Source organism: Umbelopsis ramanniana, assembly GCF_025399195.1.
Source record: "Umbelopsis ramanniana AG unplaced genomic scaffold K450scaffold_6, whole genome shotgun sequence".
In the NCBI taxonomy this organism is placed as follows: domain Eukaryota; kingdom Fungi; phylum Mucoromycota; class Umbelopsidomycetes; order Umbelopsidales; family Umbelopsidaceae; genus Umbelopsis; species Umbelopsis ramanniana.
The window spans coordinates 458,089-477,694 of NW_026252092.1; the positions used below are offsets into that span (position 1 = coordinate 458,089).

Below are 19,606 nucleotides of genomic sequence, written 5' to 3' on the forward strand. Positions count from 1 at the left end.
CTAACAAAATCTATTTGTTGGCCCTTTTCACCCACTTCTCACTTCTAACTCCAAATGGTCATGGCTTCGTATGAGCACCTCTTTAACAAATTAGAGGACCAGTTTCTCTTGACCAAGGAGCAAATGGCTCCTATTATCAAGGGCTTTATATCAGAGTACCAATCCGGCCTTAAAACCCCATCCAAGGGCATTGCCTCCATGATTCCATCCTATGTCACCTCTTTGCCTACTGGTAATGAGACCGGTACCTTCCTTTCCCTGGATTTAGGAGGTACCAATCTTCGTGTGAACGCTGTTCAGCTCCTTGGAGATGGTCAGGTTAACATTGTCGAGAACAAGCGTTTGGCCACTGAGGACCTCAAGTCAGGATCTGGAGACGCTTTCTTTGACTGGATCGCAGACACTATTCAAGAACTCATTACTGTAAAGGCAAAGCACTTGTTCAAGCCTGAGCAAGTGAATGGTCAGGATACCCTCTCACTTGGTGTCTGCTGGAGTTTTCCTATCGAGTAAGTGACATGTTCGACATTCTTGCCATCGCCCGCGGGTGGGGCCCATTGAGATCCTTTCCGCAAATTCCTCCCATGTTAACATCATCTCTTGTAGTCAAACTACTTTGAATAGAGGAACAGTTTTACGTATGGGTAAAGGCTTCACGATGCCAAACGTTCAAGGCCGTGATTTGTCGGATATGTTCCATGAAGCTTTCAATCGAAAGGTAAGGCCATCGTGTACCATGGAGCAGAAACGATAGATCATGATCATTTACCCTATCTTAATTTGCCCTACTAGAATCTTAACGTCCGCGTCGGTGCGCTGTTGAATGATACTGTTGGAACATTGGTAGCTCACGCCTATAGCAACCCTCGTTCTCGTATTGGGTTTATCTATGCTACTGGATGCAACGCTGCGTACCCCGAGAAGGTTTCCAACATTGGCAAGTGGGATGAGTCCCAACGCTCTCAATTCAATCCTGATGATGAAATGCTCATTAACACCGAGATCGATATCTTTGGCAACGATACCTATTTGCCACGAACCAAATATGACCATCAGCTGGACAAGAATCATACGCAACCCGACTTTCAGCCATGGGAAAAAATGATGTCAGGAGCATACCTTGGCGAGTTGACTCGATTGGTAGCCATGGATTTCATTCAACAAGGTGCCCTATTTGATGGAGAGGTTCCAGCAGGCTGGGATACTCCTTGGAGCTTCCAAACTGCCATGATGAGTTCCATTGAAAGAGATAACACCGCATCACGTGATGCGTCTGTCAAGATTCTGGAATCCGTCTACTCCTTTTCTACTAGACCTTCCAAGGACGATATCCAAGCCCTTACTCGTATCTGCCGTATCGTGGCTACCCGCGGTGCCATCATGGTAGCCGTTGCTATTGCATCCATGATTGAAAAACAGCAACTGCATATCGTTGACAGCAACGAAATCGTCATTGGTGTGAATGGCTCAACTTATGAATACTATCCTTACATGGATGTACGCGTAAAGAAGGCTCTCCGTACCTGGTTTGGAGCTGAGGTTTCCGATCGCATTCTCTTAGAAATTGCTCGTGACGGAGGTAGCATTGGCGGTGCCCTTGTTGCCATGTTGGCAGCCGAATAGATTCTCACCCCCGTCACTGTCGAGTGCAACCTTTGAAAAGCATTTTTTTTCGTTTACCACCTAGAGGAACATAGTCTCTTAGAGCGCTTCTGTTTTTGTTTTTTAATTTGCTTTTTTCATATTCTACCTCTTGTACCATATCTTTAAATTTTCAAATATATCTGATCTACCGATTTTTGGTTTAACGTCTGCGATTTCTCCAGTAACTGATGATTTTCGCTTATAAGAACCATGCAAGCTTTTGTTCGTGATAAAGCTATATGTAATACATCCTTGCGATCAAGAACAATGGTGCTTCGTGAAAAAAATTCAGAACATAAGACCACCTCAAATCGAAATATCAGAACCCTCACGTCCTTCTAACCACATCTTTTACTTATGAGTGGTATTAGTAGACTTTATCAGTATGCCATATTGTTTTGCACATCGTACGCAAAGTCTTTGTTCTTGTTATGTTGGTTTGAATGCTTCATCCAAATTGCCTGGCCAAATTTCAATCTCAGTAGGTACTTCAAAAGTGCTGCCTCACAATTTTGGCTTGCGTCCACGTAATTCCTTTCCAGCATGAATACATTTGTCCCGGTACCTGGCTTTAATCCTTCACAGCTTAAGGGCACCACCTTAATCATAGTATGATATCGTTCTTTCAATACCCTCACTACTATCTATTCAATACTGACTTGTTGATTCACTAGCCCACGGTGTCGATCGCTAATGTTCCTCAGCTCACTGTCGATCTATATGTCAGCTCGCTCAAGTTGGAGCGCGTTGGCTTCTTGGAGGACCATTCCGTCATGCCAGTTGCTGGCGTTTTTGAAGTGAATCCTGATATGGGTATTACGGTCGCCCTAGAAGGTAATTCATTGTTAACATTGTATTTATCACAGCCCTCGTTATTGACATGTTTAAAAGTATATCAAACAAAGGATCGCCAATTCACATTTGTCCAGCAACGGACCCCTATATTCAAGGTCAGAACGAGAGCTTTTCATTTTAACTACAATAGAGGGAAAATGTCCTTTAACAACCGAGATTCATTAGGGTAAACGCCAAGTGTTTCTCTCCAATTTGGAGGCGTTTATAGTCGCCTCAGGGTTTGCAAAGACGTTGATCATGACCAGCACAGACGCTTCTCGGCGGGTGGATGTCCAAATGACGGGTGTACCCTTCCGTCTATTTGCACCTGAGGACTCGTTTGTTAGCGAACGTGCAGCTGAGCTCAATCTCCCTATGCTCGAATTATTACCTGAGGAAGATGGCGATCATCGAGATCAAAACAAAGGGGACAGTGATATTCCAACCATGCATGGTTCGGGCGTTGCGAAGAAATTATTTGCTAGATTGAGATCAAAACACCCTGTAGCCATCCTCATCATGTTTGCCCTTGAAGGAGGTGAGAATATGACACATTGTACTTGTCACGATTGGATCTGAAAAACTCACTGTACCAAATGTTTTTTTTTTTTTTTTCTCGCGCCTAGACAATCTGCAGGACACCATACAATATGCAAACTGCTTAGACTCGCTTATGCGTATCGTTAGCGTCTCACCAGGTAAGGGTTTCTTTGCAATGTTGGCTACATGCAACCTAGCTCAAACATCGTACTCACGTGGCTTTGACAGATTCCAACTTCTCTTGGACTCCCCCAGCTAGCTGGCAAGGACTGTTTGGTGCTCCGTACGATCCTGAATTGTACCAGTAAACTATACAGAGAAATCATACTTTGCTTTATAATGTCCATATAATATAGCCTACACCGGTCCTGTTACATCAACTCTTCTGAGTTCGTCACAAAAATAAATTGCATGTATCATTCCTTTTTCTCATTGTACACCATTATGTGCATTGTCTGCTGTCACTAGTAGGATTTCGTTTTAATATAATGCAGGGGAACCAATGTTTATAAGAAAAGGGAAGGAAAACATTTAAGGGTGGGGAATAATTTTGCTTTCGATATATGGGATTTAAAAAGTTTCATCTTCAGAATCGCCAACAGGCATAGAGCCAGCAGCTAGGTCTTGTTCTTCACCTTCGGGAGGAACCTCAAAGCCTTCCTCGGTATTATACAGAATAGCTTGGATATCCTTCAAGACACTAGGGTCCTCCTGCGGTTCTTCCATGGCAGCATTAGTCTCCAATTGCTCCTGAATCAAAATTTCAATATCTCGCAATTTTCCAAAGTAGAAATCGCGCTCCTTCTCCAATCCGTCGACAGTGACCTTCAATTCGGCGATCTGCTTGTTCAAGTCGATGATCATGGCAGCTGAGTGGTTATCGAGGACGTTGGCACTGGCGCTGCTGGATGATTGACGGCCAGTGGACGACATTCTTCCTGAAGCGGTACGGCTTGCACTTCGGCCTATATACGTCACCGAGGTGGGGTCAGATAACGTACGTACATTACCATTGTAACAAAAAAGAGAGATTGACATACCAGCAGCAGTACTGACAGGGGGTCTTCGAGTTCCAGTAGCAGTGGGTGCTCGAGATGTGGCGCCACCAGCACGGCCTTTGCGGCGTGCCAATGCATCGTACGCACCACCAGGGAAGTTGGCATCCCAAAAGCGCTTAACCCACTGCATAAACTCCAAATTGTCTTGGAACTTGCACTTCATCAAGCGATCAACCGGTATTATCTAAAAATAAGAGACATAGTCAGCCTTCTGACGACAATCTTGTCTATGTGCCATTTATCGAGTCTAATCACCTTATCAATCCTAAAATCAGAGAGTAGAAACATGTAAGTCTATTTGCACGCAACATAGAATGAATGTAATGGTACGTACTTGTGCTTATCAAAGGTGTGTTGGAGCACCTTGTAATTGGACACGTATTCGTATTCTTGCTTGGTATCGAATTTGACCTTGGTCATACCAACATCAGCTGTAAATCGTGTCTTTGCTTAGTAACAGGTTCAGCAAACTCATTACAGTGATTAAGAACACTATTTACCAAAGATGGAGTCCATGATCTGGCAGTAAGCCGCACCTGGATAAAACACAGTAATGGTTAGAATCGGGCTCTATCACTGATGCATACGAGATAGATCTTGAGTATGGCCAGCGTGATTCCAAGGTTTCAGAGGACAGAGTACTCAAGTCGCGTTGCTCTCTCAGCATCTTCGTCCAGCTCTCAGTGTTTCGGCTTTTTCGTCGAAGCCATGGACTTTTTCCAGACGTTTCGAAAAAATGAGTGCTCATCACGTACCTGATCCTGCTTGCTCGATCTTGGTGTAGTTCAACTGAAGGAGGTCATTGAGCCACGCCAATAACTCGGTTCTAGATTCACCCATCTATAGATATTATTATAAAATAACCTGTGCCGTCGCCAAAACGACACCTGCACCTTAAATATAGCTTATGGGATGATACGTCACCCCAAAACGGTAATTCGCATCGTGGGTCAGCCTTCCTGTTCACGTCCAAAATTCCACTTGGTGGATGTTGGCTTGTGTACTTTGAAAAGAACCAACTCTATCGTGACTTCTTTGTTCTTCCATTTCATTTTGTCGATTGTCGTCTACTTTAGGTATGCCAGACGTCGTCTCTGTGCATAGTGGTTCTTCGCGCTGTTTCAAAAACGAAATGTTGATGGCTGGTATTGGTACTTGCAAACATGTCACAAGGTATGGCTGGAGAGACAACAGCATTAAAACCTCGAGAACATTTTTCATTGCAATCTCTTACATTCTGAGCTCGCGGTTCAACACATGGTGTCGGGGGGTTAGCGATCCAACGATAGGCCCTGCCGGTGATCCTCCTCTGCTCAAAACGTAAGCCTTCAGGTGGCTGCTGATTTTCATTGTCTCCTAGGTGCTGTCTTTGTAAGATTTGCAGAAAAAAATCCAGGTACCCATTTGAAGATAAACTGTTTGAGCTCTAAATCAAATATATATATTCTTGAATACACATTATATACAACATGTCTATATGAACAAATGGGTATGAATGGCCACTAATGCTGTTAAACACGACATGAGTAGCATCCAGTAGTCTATTGAAAATCGTCCAGGTACGCCCTGAGAAATTGGGAGGGCCGTCCGGTTCACCTGATATTGATTTTGAACGTTATTGCCTTGTATACCAAAAGGACGAAGAGTGATAATACTGTTTGCTATTATCCTATGCATTGCTAAAAACAAAATGTAAATAACAGACGACAATCATTGACTGGTTTATATAATAACAATGCTTTTTACCTGATGTAACATGTGTACCATCCCACCAAAGAAATTTTGTTGCGCCTTCTATGCCACCAACGTTCTCAGGACAATATGTTAAATTGGTACAAGCATATTTGTTCCAATAGTCAGTGATATCGTCGAAGCCATATGCGGTGGGGTTTGCCAGAACAGTCTTAAATAAGTCATATGTGTCAAAAAATACAAGACTGGCTGTTCCTCCGAGATTATGCACCGAAGCGTTCAGAAGCTGGTTATAATTGGCAATCCAGTCCGCCTTTGCATCTTGATAATTTTGTATGGCTGTTTTAGCGAAGGGAGAGTATTGCATAGGTGGAATGTTGAATATAAGGAATTCTTGCGCTCCATATGCCTGCTCTAGCTTTTTCATCTGTTGGGATACGCAGTTTGCCACAGCTTGGGTATTGCTCACTAAAATAGACGTAGAGTTAGTATGCGCTAATATGTACAAATATGGTCTACGGGCAGCGGGAAAACTAAAGGGATATTGAAAAATTAGCAAGGGACCAACTTTACCATTAAATAAATTGGCATCGTTGATTCCAATGAAAATGGCGTACACGGATTCCGAGGCATTAATGTTCTTGCCCTCGCCCCTCGAAATGTAATCAGCTACTTGTTGACTGACACTGACAGCGTCGACGTATTGTTCTATGTGGTTGTCGCACGTGGCTCCTCCGTAGGCAAAGTCATAGAGCGACGCATTCCAAGAGTAGGCGAGATCTTGAGCCCAGTTGGCATTGTCAGTGTAAATGCCGTTATTGCCAATATCTGTCAAAAAGCAAGTGGTGAGGATAAGGTCAGTTTCTCAAATTTTCCTGTCATTTTTGCCTTTTACGGGAGTTATGCCAACAGAGTCTCAGTGCGTACGTACCTGAATACGAATCCCCAAATACAACTAGGTTTCGTATAGCGCCAACCAAAGGTGCTAACAGGATAGTACCTAGGAGGAACATATAAAAGTTGTAGAAGAGTTACAAGTTACTTAAACAGACAATATCTCGGCATCATAAATTGTATCTATGACGGAGACCGAAATGGTCAATAATGATGGCATGAACAGCGGCGTTTAAACAGATTAGCGTTCACTTGGATCAGCAATCGCCGAAACAGAGGGCGTACTGGAAGCTCTACAAAAGTTGGTTTTGACAAAAAGGAAGAGAAGATGTTATAGGCGGTTAAGAAATGAGCAATGTCCAATAGGTCCTCTGTCAAAGTGGATTAGCTGTATCGGGCACAATGAAGCAACGGAATATCAAAAATCAGCTCTGTAAAGAAATCCTGGAATCCATTCAGTGAAATTGAGCAAAACCATAAGAACGTCGAAATTTTTTTATTTTTTTTTACTGCCCATTCCCATTTTCATCAGTTGTCTGTTCATTCTGATTAGCTTTTAGCTACACTAAATCATGCGATGAATCACTACGAACCTTATTCCTCTGTTTCCTTTCATCACAAACTTGCCACCTCGCCTCATCCATCAACAGCCCATGATCGATTCGCCCATGACTTTACCCTCTTAAAAGGCAACAAGCATGTCACATCAAGGCGATGTGGCCGTCACATTTTCTCTCGAAGACGCTTGAGACTAAAACTCACCATTGCAATTATCATATTCCTATTTCTATTCCTCTTTATGTTCGATTTCATTCAACTATATATCACCTTTGCTCGTTTCAAGTTACGAAACTCATTGTACGACAGCGGCTGGATGTCATGTAATTCTATTCGCAAAGAACCCACTCTCTTTGTTATTGATACACGCCACGTTCAAGTGGTATGGGAGGCGAATTGTGGTTTCGAAGATCAAGACTTATTGGTTACATGGCGAGTCTCTGATAACCCGCTAGACCCTGAATTCGATGAATACGGTATCACCAAGACGATCGTTCCCACTGTTCTAGACGAACATCACAAGATCTACAAAGCCATATTGGGCCCATTGCCTATTACTGCCAACTATACCTACAGTATATTATCCTCTCCACAAACCCCGCCTCATAGGCGACGCCTACTTGCACAATACAAGTTCCCCTGGCATTCAAAAGCTGACCATGCTCCAACGGCAAAGAACCCAATTCGCTTTGTAGGTATCGCTGACAATCAATTTGGACTCAAGACGTTCACCAAGGTTATTCGAGTCATCGGCCATCGAGGACCATTTGATTATGTGATTCATGCAGGGGATGCTGTTCAAAACTACCCATCGCTTCAGCAATGGCAAACCGATTTCTTCGATCCCCTTACTAAATACAGTTTGGCTCAAACTACGCCCATCATCTACGCACATGGAAACCATGACCATGACGAGTCACTGGAATACCATTATACTCGCCACGATAACAAGCAACATTTCCCTTGGTTTTCCTACACCATTGCGTCGGGAGCAGTCAAAGTGATTGTGTTGGATAGTAATCTGGATTATCTGGATCAGGATAATTGGCTTAAGGCGGAATTGGAATCCGAAGAATCAAGACTTGCCAAATTTCGAATTGTCGTTGTACATATACCGCCTTTCATGGAATTTTGGGATCCAATTCCGTGGAACCAAGGAGAAAGCGAGTGGGGCCGATTTGTTCGTGACCGCTTTGTACCACTCTTCGAACAGTATGGTGTTGATCTCGTAATATCTGGCCATCAACATAACTACGAACGAGGAGAACGGAATGGCGTTATGTACAGCATCATTGGAGGCGCAGGCGGTGACCTTGACTACGACAGAGTGGATGACTGGAATATGTATCAAAGAACGGAAATCAACTTCCACTTTGTCACTATTGACATCTTTCAACTGGATGAAACGTACTGGGAACTCAAATGGGAGATGCTTGATGTCAACGGTAAATCACTTGACTCCACATCCCTACTATCAAAGCCGCCATTGGATCCCATTGTTGCCCCGCCACCGTCATCCTTACTAGACGAGCCAAGGCAGCCGCAGTTGGATGAAAACATAAATCACGCCTGGGACATAACAGCCGACTTGGGTTGGGACTTGGAATTGGCTGCTGAAAATGAATAACTCCCATTTCATTTCAATTGTAGGCTCATTCATGTAAGAAGAAGAAGACATACCTAATAAATGTTCAACAGTCTCCCATTTTAGGGATCACAAAAACTCAAATAAAAACCACCATAATATTTTTCTGTTAAAATGCGCAGTAGACGTCTTGGCTGTCCTACATCTCCTTGTTCCTCTCCACCTCAATGGTAGTTACTCAACCCCACGACAGTCAACTGAAAGTTCTCTGTGAAGTGATCAAAAAGATCCCTCGCGACCAAGCGAGTCGTCTTCTGGCTAAAGCCCGAGGACTCGACATTGTGGAAGTCGCCTGGGAAGACACGGCCAGGACGAAGAATTCGGTATATGGCCCCAATATATCTGATTTGACCTTGCTGGTGGCCGAAGTACGCATGCCACTATTTCGGCATCCCAACTTTGCCGATTACTCTTGGGACGTTCCTATGGACAAAGTAAGTAACCCTCATTGCTTATGTTATGGCTTCCTACGCTAGTTGGAACGAGCATCTGGAGGCGATTAGCTCCGCAGTTAAAACTAATGTTTACTGACTCTCAATTCAATGTGTTTTAGATCCCGCTTGTGGTTGGTAACGAAAATGGCACCACTCTCAAATCAGTTTCTTTAGCCAACTACTTGAATGATATTTCAAAGTATACGGGACTGAAGAAATCACTGTACTGTCCGAAGCGAGACTCTCACGCCTTGGTTTCCGCTCAAAGCTGCTTTTTGCCTGTACCTCCTAAGCAAACCCCTGCTGTCTACTTTGGAGCCACTCCACCGATTCAGGATCCTACCAAGTTCTATGTTAGTATTTACAATTATCAATCGACAACAACCCATTCAGCTGTTCTCGCCATTGTAGCCACCAGCAAAGGTACCAGTGCTCAGCTCTTACTGAAGACTCAGAATGGCGTATTTGCTGGACAAAAACTTTACTTTAACAGCAACGGTTCTAAACACGCATTCTTGGCTCAAAGACTGACATACGACAGAATTCTGCGTGGAGAGAAAGATCTTACAAAGCCTATGACCGCTGAAGAAAGGCAAAATAATGCCATTGTTGTCATACAGGTACCACTGAAGATGTCTGATAATCTACGGTCTTCCCATTTGCTCTCTTCTGCCTCATTCGGATCGTCTGGGCCAAAAAGTTCTACTACCTCATTCGGAGTGTTTGGGCCGACAAATTCTACTCAACCTCCAATCTACGGACCCCAACATAATTCCCCAAATTGTTTTAAAGAAGCATCTCCTTTCGCTGCCTTTGGGCAAACCAATACATCATACCAACCCCCACAACAAATCGCTCCGAATAGCCCGTACCCAACCTATCCTGCTAGCCCCATGGCGCCATTGAGTTCGCCTGCATTTCAACCTTTTGGGTCAAAAAGCAGTTTCAGCCCTTCAAAAAGCTCATTTGGCTTTGGTGCAACACATCCTCCTAAAGTCTCATTCGGCTTTGGTGCGACACAAAATCAGCAAATAAGCCTACCAAGGGTACAGAATCCGCCTCCTGTAGACATTGAGAATGCTATCATTTCATTAGCTGAGAGTGAAGGGAAATTCCCAAGTTTAGAGGGAAAACCTTTGGAGCGAGATGAAAGGTACCCTGTTCGTGTCACGATTCAGTGGTATAAGGTCACCAGCTCCGGAAATGTCAGCACCGAAGTTGTCGACGAAATCCACCAGCAAATGCAGGTAGCAAAATCGCAAGCTGACTTTTGGGGAAGCTTGGTAGTGGACAAGGCAAGTTGGGAAGTGCAGAACAATCGTCCTACAGAGATCATGCCGACCTCTCCACACCCTATTGTAGGAAAACACCCCGATACAGTATGCGACATTTGTCATGTCAACTTTAAAGACAATGAAATCCGCTATCGATGCATGTATTGTCCAGATTGGGATGTTTGCCAAAAGTGCTTCCCCTCTCACAGTCACCCTTCGAAACACCTGCTAGCAGCCGTAAAAGATTCAACATCACCTGATATTCAGAACAACGTTCGCGTAGCCAACAGAACCAATTTAGTACACAATGTGCAATGCTCAACTTGTCGCTTTGCCATTGTGGGCGCTCGCTACGTTTGTGCAGTTTGTAACGAAGGAGTGCCTGGAAAAGCTGCCATCAACCTGTGTGAAAGCTGTGCTGACAATAGTAGCCACGCTGAAAACAGACATCCGCTTATTCGTGTTTGGCACTCTGAGGATCTGAAGCAGATTGGCCTCGAGTAAATCAGCCTATACTCATGTTTGTGCGTTTTTATATCCTCTACCTTCATCCATATTTTCAATAGTGTTAGATAGCTAATATGTAGAATAAAATACCCCATAAATAAACAGAAACCTTATGGTATGTCGGATCGAGTATCCTGTTTAAATGCAATGTAACTGAGCACATCTGGGTTGCATTTATTGGTGGATGACAAGACCGGATTTTCCCAAATGTGTTATTGCCGAAAGATGGTCAGCTATGCCAATATTTTCCAGTGTGAGATAATGTGGAAGTCATTTTCTTTTGGACGTGAACTCTGCGACGTTAACTTTGCAACACAGAAGTTAGCTACCAATAAATATGGTCAGTATGACGAAGAATAAGAAAATGAACGAGCAAAAAGCCGCTCCTATCCGGCCATGTAGACTGGTTTGCGATATCGGTAGCAATAGGTACTAGGACCACTTTCCGGCTCTGTGACGGCACACACTACCAACGGTTATTCGGTTTCAATTGGAATATTCCCACAAGTATCATCAGAATAGCACCCCCACAGCATTGCCTATACATCATATGCGTCCATTTTGATTCTTGATTCCAGCTTCAACGTTGACAGCTATCTAATTCTTTCAGCTGGCCCATCGCTTGTTCCTTTCGCGTCATGAGCAACAGCCTGGCATAATTTTTTTGTCTCCTTTAAGGCCGTAGTTATATTTTTTTCTTTCCTTCAATCCTTTCTTTTCATAAAGTCTTTCCATCAAGTCTTCGCACTCTGATTTAACTCCTTTCCTTCCCTATATTAAAGACGCTGTACATTGAATGTCCCAATCCCAGCAGCATTTCCGATCCTTACCTTATCTCTCAGACACTTCGATGGATATTCAGCAGTCATTACAATCAGGCATATCCGACACCTCGACTTTAGATCAGTCTATTCATCATGAAAAGGAAGAAGACCCAGAATCCAATCAGACGAGTCTTATGGCATGGTTTGAACTAGCAGCTTTATGTGCTTTGGCATCGTCGTGCTCCATAATGTGGTTGAGCTTCTCGGTTGTCACGGATGTTTCGGTCGTATGGTTGAATGTCGATATATCTTCGGTCAGCTGGTTAGGAAACGCAACTGCGCTCATGTACATTTTTACTAGTCTCATCACTGGGTGGTTTTTCGAAAAATACGGAGTCAAAAACAGTGTATGTAAATTTATTGTGGCCGGCAAAACAAAACATTGGTCTCATAATTCTTCTCATTCATTTGTACCAGATGCTGGTAGGCGCTCTTTTTAACATGGTTGGCACTTGGGTTAGAGCCATAGCTATTATCTGCCCAGCCGGAGCTAGATTTCCGGTAGCCATGATAGGACAGGTAATTCTAATTTCGATATGTATCTTTCATTGTTTGTCTGCCCTGTCAACCTTAACTGATGTGCTTTATTTAGTGCATTGCATCACTGGGGCAACCATTTGTTTATAATATTACTACCAAGTTTGCTTCGGTATGGTTCTCAATTCAACATAGGGGAACAGCCAACACTATCCTTAGTATGAAATATTTTCCTTCATTTGAACTAAATGACTCCTTGATATACTAATTTTGTTATGGAGAGTAGCCATTCCGTTTGGCGCAGCAGTCGCTACGTTGTTGATACCAGTTGTGTGTAAATCGGCAGAAACGTTTCCATACGTGGTATGTGCGACTTTTTAATATGCTATACAATCCACTATGCTTCATACTAAAGTTCAGATATTATAGCTGGTGGGCGCTGGTATTTATTCAACCATCGTAACTATACCATTCCTCATTTTGCCCGCCCTACCTAAAAGTCAACCGTCTGTAACAGCTGGAACAGAACGAACGCCATTCCTGAAAGGTTGCCGTACCTTATTTTCCAGCTTGAATTTCTGGTATCTAATGATCATCTTCTGTATGGTCATGGGTCTTGAGACTTCGATTCTCACCCTTTTGACACCAATCATGCTTCCGTACGGCTATACGAATAATCAAGCCGGCATAGCTGGTTTTGTCAGACTATTCAGTGGATTCGTTGCCGGAACTATCACTGGTCCTCTAATCGACAAGACTGGCCAGCATTTACTCATCCTGCGTCTCTTTGTGCCTCTCTTATGTCTCACTTATGTCATGATATACATTCAAAGTAAGATACATTGGCTTTAGGTAAAAGATTTGAAATACCAGACTAAACATCTCTTTTTTTCTTTTTCCACAATAGTTCTCCCGAATGCCCTTTGGGTTTTCTGTATGGCAAACCTGTTGAACGGCTTATTCACCTTAATGCTGCTCCCTGTTATCTTAGAGCTGGCCATTGAAAGTAAGATTCAGACGACTGCAAGAATATCACACAGAAATTCTTTCTAACTGTTCCCAACTCTTTCCCCTATTTTTCAGTTACTTACCCTGTCTCTGAATCCCTCAGTACGTCCGTGCTATGGGCATCGTCTCAAATCATTTCTTTCTTTATTACAATCATTATGGACAAACTTCGCTCGGGCAGCAACACAACACCACCTAATAATATGGATAACGCACTGTTGTTTGCTATGATTCTAGCGTGCGTTGGCGGCTTGCCCATTTTGGGATTTAAAGGAAAATTAAGAAGATTAGCTCAAGACAAGAAGAACAGTGACCAGATAGCCATAAGAAAATCTGTTCATGATGAAGAACAGCCAAATCACGAATAAATGCAAAACCATTTATGATCTCCCCCCTTTGAGCGCATCTGTGCGTTGATCTGTAAGATGAGATAGAAATAAGATAAGGCAAGACTTCAAGCCATATATAAATGTCATAATTCTTTTCAGCAAGCGTACAACATGTCAAGTAATCTTGATAGATGACATATATAGAAGACGAAATAGCAAATACATAAAAATACCTATCAACAAGCGTCTGTTGAATTATCAGCGGAGATCGCCGTTGGAGTTCCTTGTCCTTTGAGAAATATAGAAGATTGGCCAGAAATTTCCAGATCAGACGTAAAGTGAACAGTGATTGGACTATAGCATGAAAGGTTTAATTTTAATTGGGCGTCTGCAGCAGTCCTTTGGAGAGTCGGAGCGCTTCAAAGCGTACGTCATAAAATTCAGGCTGGCTTAAATAATGTCGACTGCTAAGTGACACTTGCATCTTTCATTGCTTCGTTAGGAAATGAATATTTCAGATCAAGATTACGATGTACACGCTCCCGCCAGTACCTATTATACGACAGGTAGTAACTCGGCAACCTCTGGTGTTGGTCGCAATCGATCGGTGACCACGTTTTCGGTAGGCGTTTATCGATAGCCGTTTCGCATAACTTTGACACAATGACTAATTTTTTTTTGACAACCCACTTCAGCGCAAGGCTGCAGAGCCCTCCAGTGGTCCCAAAAACCATGCCCCACGGCGTAGAAGAGCTTCTCACGGTAAGTAATGGGCAATTGTCGGTGGAAGCGGGATTATATCAGTATATGGCATCATAGACATGGCTCTAGCTGTATCTTGGTTTAAAAAATTCCTGCTAACTACTGGGTCATGGCGGGACGGGCGGGAGAAAAATTCAAGTCACAGGTTTGACCAACTAAACTATGTTTATTTTGACAGACCCTAAGAGCAAGGCTCGTAAATTCCTTATCGACGTTGCAGAGACACAGCGTACTATTCTAGAGCAGGAGGATACCGATGGCGACTTTCAAATCACCATTAACGATATTGGTCCAAAATCCCTACTTTTGGGAACGGCCGATTCGGGAGGTTATCGGACTATCGATGTCCGCGGCACCTATATGCTCTCCAACCTACTTCAAGAACTTGCCCTTGCCAATGACTACGGACGCAAACATATTGTGCTGGATGAAGCGCGATTGAGTGAAAACCCTGTAGATCGTCTGACCAGAATGATACGGTATCATTTTTGGGATGGCTTGACCCGTCGTATCGATGCTGATGGCCTGGAAATCATTTGCGCAGATCCCAAGAATCGCTCTGCTAACCACAACCCAAGAATTTATATCCCATGGGATCAAACCGAAGTTTATGAATATTACAAAAAGACAGCCGCGGCACGGCCACATCTTCATCTGGAGGTCGAACTTCTTCCCCATGATATCACGCCGGAGTACGTCAAAAGCATCAACGATCGACCTGGTATTTTGGCACTGGCTATGAAGAGAACTGTCGACGCTAAAGGAAACGTCAACTTTGAGGGCGTTCCATTCGTGGTACCCGGCGGCCGTTTCAACGAAATGTACGGTTGGGATTCATACTTTGAAACACTTGGACTCATCGTAGATGGACGGATAGATTTGGCTCGCGGAATGGTCGATAACTTTTCCTATGAAATTCTGCATTATGGCAAGATTTTGAATGCCAATCGTTCCTACTATCTCACTCGGTCGCAACCTCCATTTCTAACGGACATGGCCATCAAAGTATTTGAGCGTCTTAACCCAGAAAAGGAACAAGAAAACAAGGAATGGCTGACAGAAGCATTCAGAGCTTCCATCAAAGAATATCACACTGTATGGATGTCAGAGCCTCGCTTGGATCGAAAAACTATGTTGTCAAGATTTTACCCCACTGGCCTAGGTATCCCACCTGAGACAGAAGCCTCTCATTTCGACCATATCATTGAACCATTTGCTCTCAAGCATGGAGTCAGCATTGTTGAGTTCGATCAGAAATACAACGATGGAGAAATTAAAGAACCTGAGCTCGACGAATACTTCTTGCATGATCGTGCTGTTCGAGAATCCGGTCACGATACTACCTACCGATACGAAAAGAGATGCGCCAATCTTGCAACCATCGATCTTAACTCCTTGTTGTACAAATATGAAATCGATATTGGTGAGACTGTCCGAGATATCTTCCATGGTGAATTTACAGACTACGATGGCGTCAAGCAAGATCCAGAAGTATGGTTCAAGAGAGCTGCTGAGCGTAAGGAACGAATCGACAAATACTTATGGAACGAGAAGGAGAGTTTGTATTTTGATTACGATACTGTCAAGGAAAAGCAAAGCACCTACGAAACTGTAACTGCATTCTGGGCTCTCTGGGCTGGCTGCGCAAGCGATGATCAAGCTGAAAAGTTGACGGAAAACTCACTCAGCAAGTTCGAAGTGACGGGCGGTCTTGTTTCTGGTACAGAAAGTTCTCGTGGTCTTATCTCACTTGACCGTCCCAATCGACAGTGGGACTTCCCCTTTGGTTGGGCTCCTCATCAAATCATGGCATGGCGTGGATTCGTAAACTACGGTAAAATGGAAATTGCTCGACGTCTTGCCTACCGCTGGTTGTACACGTAAGTCTTCCATTTTGGTTTATGACACTCTCCAGACAGCACACTGACTTCTTTTTTCTCCACAGCATCACCAAATCATTTGTCGACTTTAATGGTGTCGTTCCGGAAAAGTTTGATGTTGTAAGCTTAACGCACAAGGTCGAAGTGGAGTATGGTAATGTTGGTGTCGACTTCAAGTTTGTTCCACGAGAAGGTTTTGGATGGATGAATGCTTCATACCAAGTTGGCTTGAGTTATCTCAACACTCATATGAGACGAGCACTTGGAACGTGCACCAATCCGGATTTGTTCTTCGAAAAGAGTATGGCTCGTCTCAATATTCTCCACAATGGTGTAGACGAAATGAGAAGAAGATCCTCCATTCTCGCTGCCAAAAGACTTGCTCGTAGTGGAAGCATCACTGAAGCGTCCGTCACTCGTATCACTAATGATAGTGGTCTTGGCGGCGGAGCTGATGGAGCGGTTGATTTTACACATCGGTCATCAGCAGAATTCTTACGTCCTGAACCAGCACAGGCGGATGCACCACCTTCAGACCCGCCTATTGCTACACCTACCATTATGCTTCAACAATTTACCTTGGGTGACGAAATATCACCTTTGACTACGCCTGATGCAGAAGTCACCATTAACAAGGTGCTGCAATAGGTTGAATGCACTTTTCACAAATTTCGTTGGTTTTGAAATACGGTTCCCTTTACTTTTCATCCAATTCGCGGACATCGCTGTTACTTTTTTTCCTTTTTCTTTAATGTTCATACTCTTTTTTGCTCATTCTTTTTTTTTGTCAAAGAAAACTCTCCCATTCAGTCATGTAATGGTGCCAGCCATTTTGTAACTCACCCTCAAGCACCCTGGCCTAACCATCCTTTCTTGCATGCACGCACCAATAAAAGATCCCTTCGATATAGAAAATTAAAAAACTGATCTGACTATTTATTTTTAATTATGTAAAGCGTAGTATAGAACACTTCCAATGCATGATGGAGCGTTACAAAGCGTAACGGAAATCCAATCGGCGATCGCCAATACGTCCTTCGACTTCGACTTCGTTTGCTGCCTCGATTGCGTCTAATTTCTGTTGCCTGGCTTTGTTTTCACGCCACAGGAGGAATCTAAGGACGCACACCAGGATAATAAACAAGCTGATGAAACCCAGGTTGATGGCGTGGCCTTTGGCTTTACGTGAAATTCGAAGATTAATGCGTTGCAAAACCAAGCATGTTCACGGGACGCTTACTTACTGTAATAGGGAGCATCGGTTGAAAGGTATATATTCGAACCAACCAGACCGGCAGAATTGTTGGCCATGACCACCATGGCTGTAGCCACACTTTTCTTCATGCTTGGAGCAATATTGCCTGTGAGCCATGCATTGGCGACCGGGTTGATGACAAACACACCTGCCACCGCCAGACACACTGCAGCGTACCGTGCGCTGTTGCCGACAAGCGTAAGCAGTAACACATAGCCTAAGAAGCACACTGAAGCTCCGCCTATAGCATGGAATGCACGGTCGTGTAGTCGGTCAGATGAATAAGCAATGAGAATGACCACAATAACGGCACAAACATATGGAGGTGCGGACATGAGATTGGCGTCCAGTTTGTTACTGTATCCCATTCCTTTGACGATGGAGGGGAGGAAACTGTTGAAACGGGTGATGGTTAATCACGAAGGTAAATGATTGAAAATACGCACGCTGAATAGCCTCGATGTCTTACTTGGAAACTGAAGTGTTGGGAACGCTACCACAGAAGAAGATGACCATGTAGAACCACACCTTCCAGTCCTTGAATGCTTCAAATGCCTCCTTGCGATTGCTTGGATTGATGTCTGCAAGACTCTGATGCCCGCTGGGACCCTCAGATTCAAGTCTTTCTACCGCCAGTACTTTTTCTTCGTCTGTTAGCCAGCGGCATGTGGAAGGTCCAACCGGTAAGTAGAAACTGTAATAATGTAACGAGCGCCATCATTAATATCGAAAGCAGATTGTTATAGGTTTCCTAGTCTCATGTTTCCTCGCTTTACTTACTATGCTACAAAGGACACAAGAACTGTAGGTATGCCTTCAATCAGAAATAGCCACTGTTACAAGAGGGAGTCGTTATTGAAATTTTTCCGCATACGTTTAACCCGCCGGTACTAACCTGCCACCCAGCTAAACCTCCTATCCCCCGCATCTGCAAGATACCATATGCGAGGACACCTAGCAAATCATAATCCGTTATTATAAAGGTTACATTGAAATCTTTGATCTATGCAAGCGAATATCACCTACCTGCAAATGCATGAGCCGCGGTAGTGCTTCCCCAGAAAACAGCAATTCTAGTTGCCTATAACGGAACCGTGAGTAACCAACAGATGATGGGCATAAAAAGGATTTGCTTTTCTAACCATCTCATGTTTTTTGTAGAATGTCGTCAAGAAATATACAACACCTGTTGATCATTGAAGATAATACATCATTATCTTTGTTTTCCAGCGCCTTATCTATGGTTAAAACCACTCTTTTGCCTTACCTGGCTGTTTGTAAGGAGAAACATATGGTTAGCACTGTACTTATTTGTCACCGATCGCACATATAACAGAGGATAATACATACGAAAAAGCCGGATTCAAAAAACCCTAAAAGAACGCGCAAGATCAACAGCTGAGCATAGTTTTTGCACGCGGCATGACAACATGCAATTGTTCCCCAAATCGCCATTAACAGTGGCAGCCTAGCAAGCAAGCGATTTTTAATTCTTGCCCAGATCATGAGTACCACGCGCGCTACCCAACTTACCAGACTTTTGCACTATATCGTTTAAGCATTATGTTGGAGGGAATTTGAAATGTGAGGAAGCCCACCTGCATACACATTGGATTAATCTGTCTGTCACAATGCAGAGTAGCAGGTTTATCATGCTTACATAAAAAATAGTAACAGCGGTATTAAGTTGGTTGCCGGTCATGCCCAGATCTGCTTCAAAGTTGTCCAAGACAGCATTGCCTTTGAACCAGTAGAGCAATCAATACCCTATTTTTTGTACACATGCCATGAGAGTGAATGCCGCATTCTACTTACCAAGACTTGATCTGTCCAAGGATGAGAACAAGTACATGAATGAAAGAAACGGCAAGAGTCTTGTGTCGAATTTGCGTACTATTCGACGCTCTTGCTCCTCTGTGAACCGCGGTTCATTGACCACTTCCGTAGTCTTGATGTCTTTCTCGTCTTCGAACGATGCTGAGTCCATCAGA

At 43.6% G+C, this 19,606-nt stretch overlaps 9 protein-coding genes across 9 annotated transcripts; 6 read left to right on the plus strand and 3 right to left on the minus strand.

Moving 5' to 3' along the window:
• The first annotated feature begins 23 nt into the window (after positions 1-23).
• Positions 24-1,812, plus strand: K450DRAFT_224740 (uncharacterized protein). Its single transcript, XM_051586261.1, has 3 exons — positions 24-509; positions 607-718; positions 793-1,812. The coding sequence occupies exons 1-3, from the start codon at positions 55-57 to the stop codon at positions 1,621-1,623; spliced, it is 1,398 nt and encodes a 465-aa protein (XP_051448212.1). The 5' UTR covers positions 24-54; the 3' UTR covers positions 1,624-1,812.
• Positions 1,813-2,170: 358 nt separating this feature from the next.
• Positions 2,171-3,457, plus strand: K450DRAFT_224743 (uncharacterized protein). Its single transcript, XM_051586262.1, has 6 exons — positions 2,171-2,253; positions 2,319-2,478; positions 2,536-2,594; positions 2,665-3,016; positions 3,105-3,176; positions 3,247-3,457. Exons 1-6 carry the CDS (start codon positions 2,188-2,190, stop codon positions 3,324-3,326), a joined length of 789 nt encoding a protein of 262 aa, XP_051448213.1. The 5' UTR covers positions 2,171-2,187; the 3' UTR covers positions 3,327-3,457.
• K450DRAFT_224746 (uncharacterized protein) lies at positions 3,244-4,951 on the minus strand. The gene is made up of 6 exons (XM_051586263.1): positions 4,832-4,951; positions 4,577-4,612; positions 4,411-4,507; positions 4,332-4,341; positions 4,059-4,260; positions 3,244-3,983 (listed from the first exon to the last, which is right to left on the minus strand). Exons 1-6 carry the CDS (start codon positions 4,914-4,916, stop codon positions 3,589-3,591), a joined length of 825 nt encoding a protein of 274 aa, XP_051448214.1. The 5' UTR covers positions 4,917-4,951; the 3' UTR covers positions 3,244-3,588.
• Positions 4,952-5,474: 523 nt separating this feature from the next.
• K450DRAFT_224752 (uncharacterized protein) lies at positions 5,475-7,118 on the minus strand. Its single transcript, XM_051586264.1, has 4 exons — positions 6,700-7,118; positions 6,342-6,596; positions 5,823-6,236; positions 5,475-5,755 (listed from the first exon to the last, which is right to left on the minus strand). Exons 1-4 carry the CDS (start codon positions 6,779-6,781, stop codon positions 5,550-5,552), a joined length of 957 nt encoding a protein of 318 aa, XP_051448215.1. The 5' UTR covers positions 6,782-7,118; the 3' UTR covers positions 5,475-5,549.
• A 1-nt stretch (position 7,119) lies between these two features.
• Positions 7,120-8,985, plus strand: K450DRAFT_224755 (uncharacterized protein). The gene has a single exon (XM_051586265.1). It carries the CDS (start codon positions 7,240-7,242, stop codon positions 8,845-8,847), a length of 1,608 nt encoding a protein of 535 aa, XP_051448216.1. The 5' UTR covers positions 7,120-7,239; the 3' UTR covers positions 8,848-8,985.
• Positions 8,986-9,032: 47 nt separating this feature from the next.
• Positions 9,033-11,204, plus strand: K450DRAFT_297406 (uncharacterized protein; the record flags this gene model as incomplete). Its single annotated transcript, XM_051593666.1, has 2 exons — positions 9,033-9,299; positions 9,419-11,204. 2 exons carry the CDS (start codon positions 9,033-9,035, stop codon positions 11,075-11,077), a joined length of 1,926 nt encoding a protein of 641 aa, XP_051448217.1. The 3' UTR covers positions 11,078-11,204.
• A 672-nt stretch (positions 11,205-11,876) lies between these two features.
• On the plus strand, positions 11,877-13,757 carry K450DRAFT_268732 (uncharacterized protein; the record flags this gene model as incomplete). Its single annotated transcript, XM_051592893.1, has 7 exons — positions 11,877-12,251; positions 12,322-12,423; positions 12,497-12,599; positions 12,668-12,744; positions 12,811-13,213; positions 13,289-13,387; positions 13,465-13,757. 7 exons carry the CDS (start codon positions 11,877-11,879, stop codon positions 13,755-13,757), a joined length of 1,452 nt encoding a protein of 483 aa, XP_051448218.1.
• A 426-nt stretch (positions 13,758-14,183) lies between these two features.
• On the plus strand, positions 14,184-17,322 carry K450DRAFT_224757 (uncharacterized protein). Its single transcript, XM_051586266.1, has 5 exons — positions 14,184-14,340; positions 14,414-14,480; positions 14,659-16,360; positions 16,426-17,008; positions 17,154-17,322. Exons 1-4 carry the CDS (start codon positions 14,224-14,226, stop codon positions 17,006-17,008), a joined length of 2,469 nt encoding a protein of 822 aa, XP_051448219.1. The 5' UTR covers positions 14,184-14,223; the 3' UTR covers positions 17,154-17,322.
• Positions 17,146-19,602, minus strand: K450DRAFT_205421 (uncharacterized protein; the record flags this gene model as incomplete). Its single annotated transcript, XM_051584732.1, has 11 exons — positions 17,146-17,539; positions 17,605-18,008; positions 18,085-18,309; positions 18,396-18,448; positions 18,511-18,569; positions 18,642-18,696; positions 18,758-18,801; positions 18,962-19,083; positions 19,149-19,213; positions 19,276-19,355; positions 19,431-19,602. The coding sequence occupies 11 exons, from the start codon at positions 19,600-19,602 to the stop codon at positions 17,352-17,354; spliced, it is 1,467 nt and encodes a 488-aa protein (XP_051448220.1). The 3' UTR covers positions 17,146-17,351.
• Between the last annotated feature and the right edge of the window lie 4 nt (positions 19,603-19,606).

Bases quoted from the DNA above. Each gene is read 5' to 3' on its own strand.
- K450DRAFT_224740 (XM_051586261.1), top strand. From the start codon at position 55: ATGGTCATGGCTTCGTATGAGCACCTCTTTAACAAATTAGAGGACCAG. The intron at 510-606 runs GTAAGTGACATG...CATCTCTTGTAG, and splicing joins TGCTGGAGTTTTCCTATCGA to TCAAACTACTTTGAATAGAG. The intron at 719-792 runs GTAAGGCCATCG...TTGCCCTACTAG, and splicing joins ATGAAGCTTTCAATCGAAAG to AATCTTAACGTCCGCGTCGG.
- K450DRAFT_224743 (XM_051586262.1), top strand. From the start codon at position 2,188: ATGAATACATTTGTCCCGGTACCTGGCTTTAATCCTTCACAGCTTAAG. The intron at 2,595-2,664 runs GTCAGAACGAGA...GAGATTCATTAG, and splicing joins AACGGACCCCTATATTCAAG to GGTAAACGCCAAGTGTTTCT. The intron at 3,177-3,246 runs GTAAGGGTTTCT...TGGCTTTGACAG, and splicing joins TATCGTTAGCGTCTCACCAG to ATTCCAACTTCTCTTGGACT.
- K450DRAFT_224746 (XM_051586263.1), bottom strand. From the start codon at position 4,916: ATGGGTGAATCTAGAACCGAGTTATTGGCGTGGCTCAATGACCTCCTT. The intron at 4,508-4,576 runs GTAAATAGTGTT...CACGATTTACAG, and splicing joins GATCATGGACTCCATCTTTG to CTGATGTTGGTATGACCAAG. The intron at 3,984-4,058 runs GTATGTCAATCT...TGACGTATATAG, and splicing joins CCCTGTCAGTACTGCTGCTG to GCCGAAGTGCAAGCCGTACC.
- K450DRAFT_224752 (XM_051586264.1), bottom strand. From the start codon at position 6,781: ATGTTCCTCCTAGGTACTATCCTGTTAGCACCTTTGGTTGGCGCTATA. The intron at 6,597-6,699 runs GTACGTACGCAC...GCTTTTTGACAG, and splicing joins ATTTGGGGATTCGTATTCAG to ATATTGGCAATAACGGCATT. The intron at 5,756-5,822 runs GTAAAAAGCATT...TTTTGTTTTTAG, and splicing joins TGGTACACATGTTACATCAG to CAATGCATAGGATAATAGCA.
- K450DRAFT_224755 (XM_051586265.1), top strand. From the start codon at position 7,240: ATGAATCACTACGAACCTTATTCCTCTGTTTCCTTTCATCACAAACTT.
- K450DRAFT_224757 (XM_051586266.1), top strand. From the start codon at position 14,224: ATGAATATTTCAGATCAAGATTACGATGTACACGCTCCCGCCAGTACC. The intron at 14,341-14,413 runs GTAGGCGTTTAT...AACCCACTTCAG, and splicing joins GATCGGTGACCACGTTTTCG to CGCAAGGCTGCAGAGCCCTC. The intron at 14,481-14,658 runs GTAAGTAATGGG...TTATTTTGACAG, and splicing joins GCGTAGAAGAGCTTCTCACG to ACCCTAAGAGCAAGGCTCGT.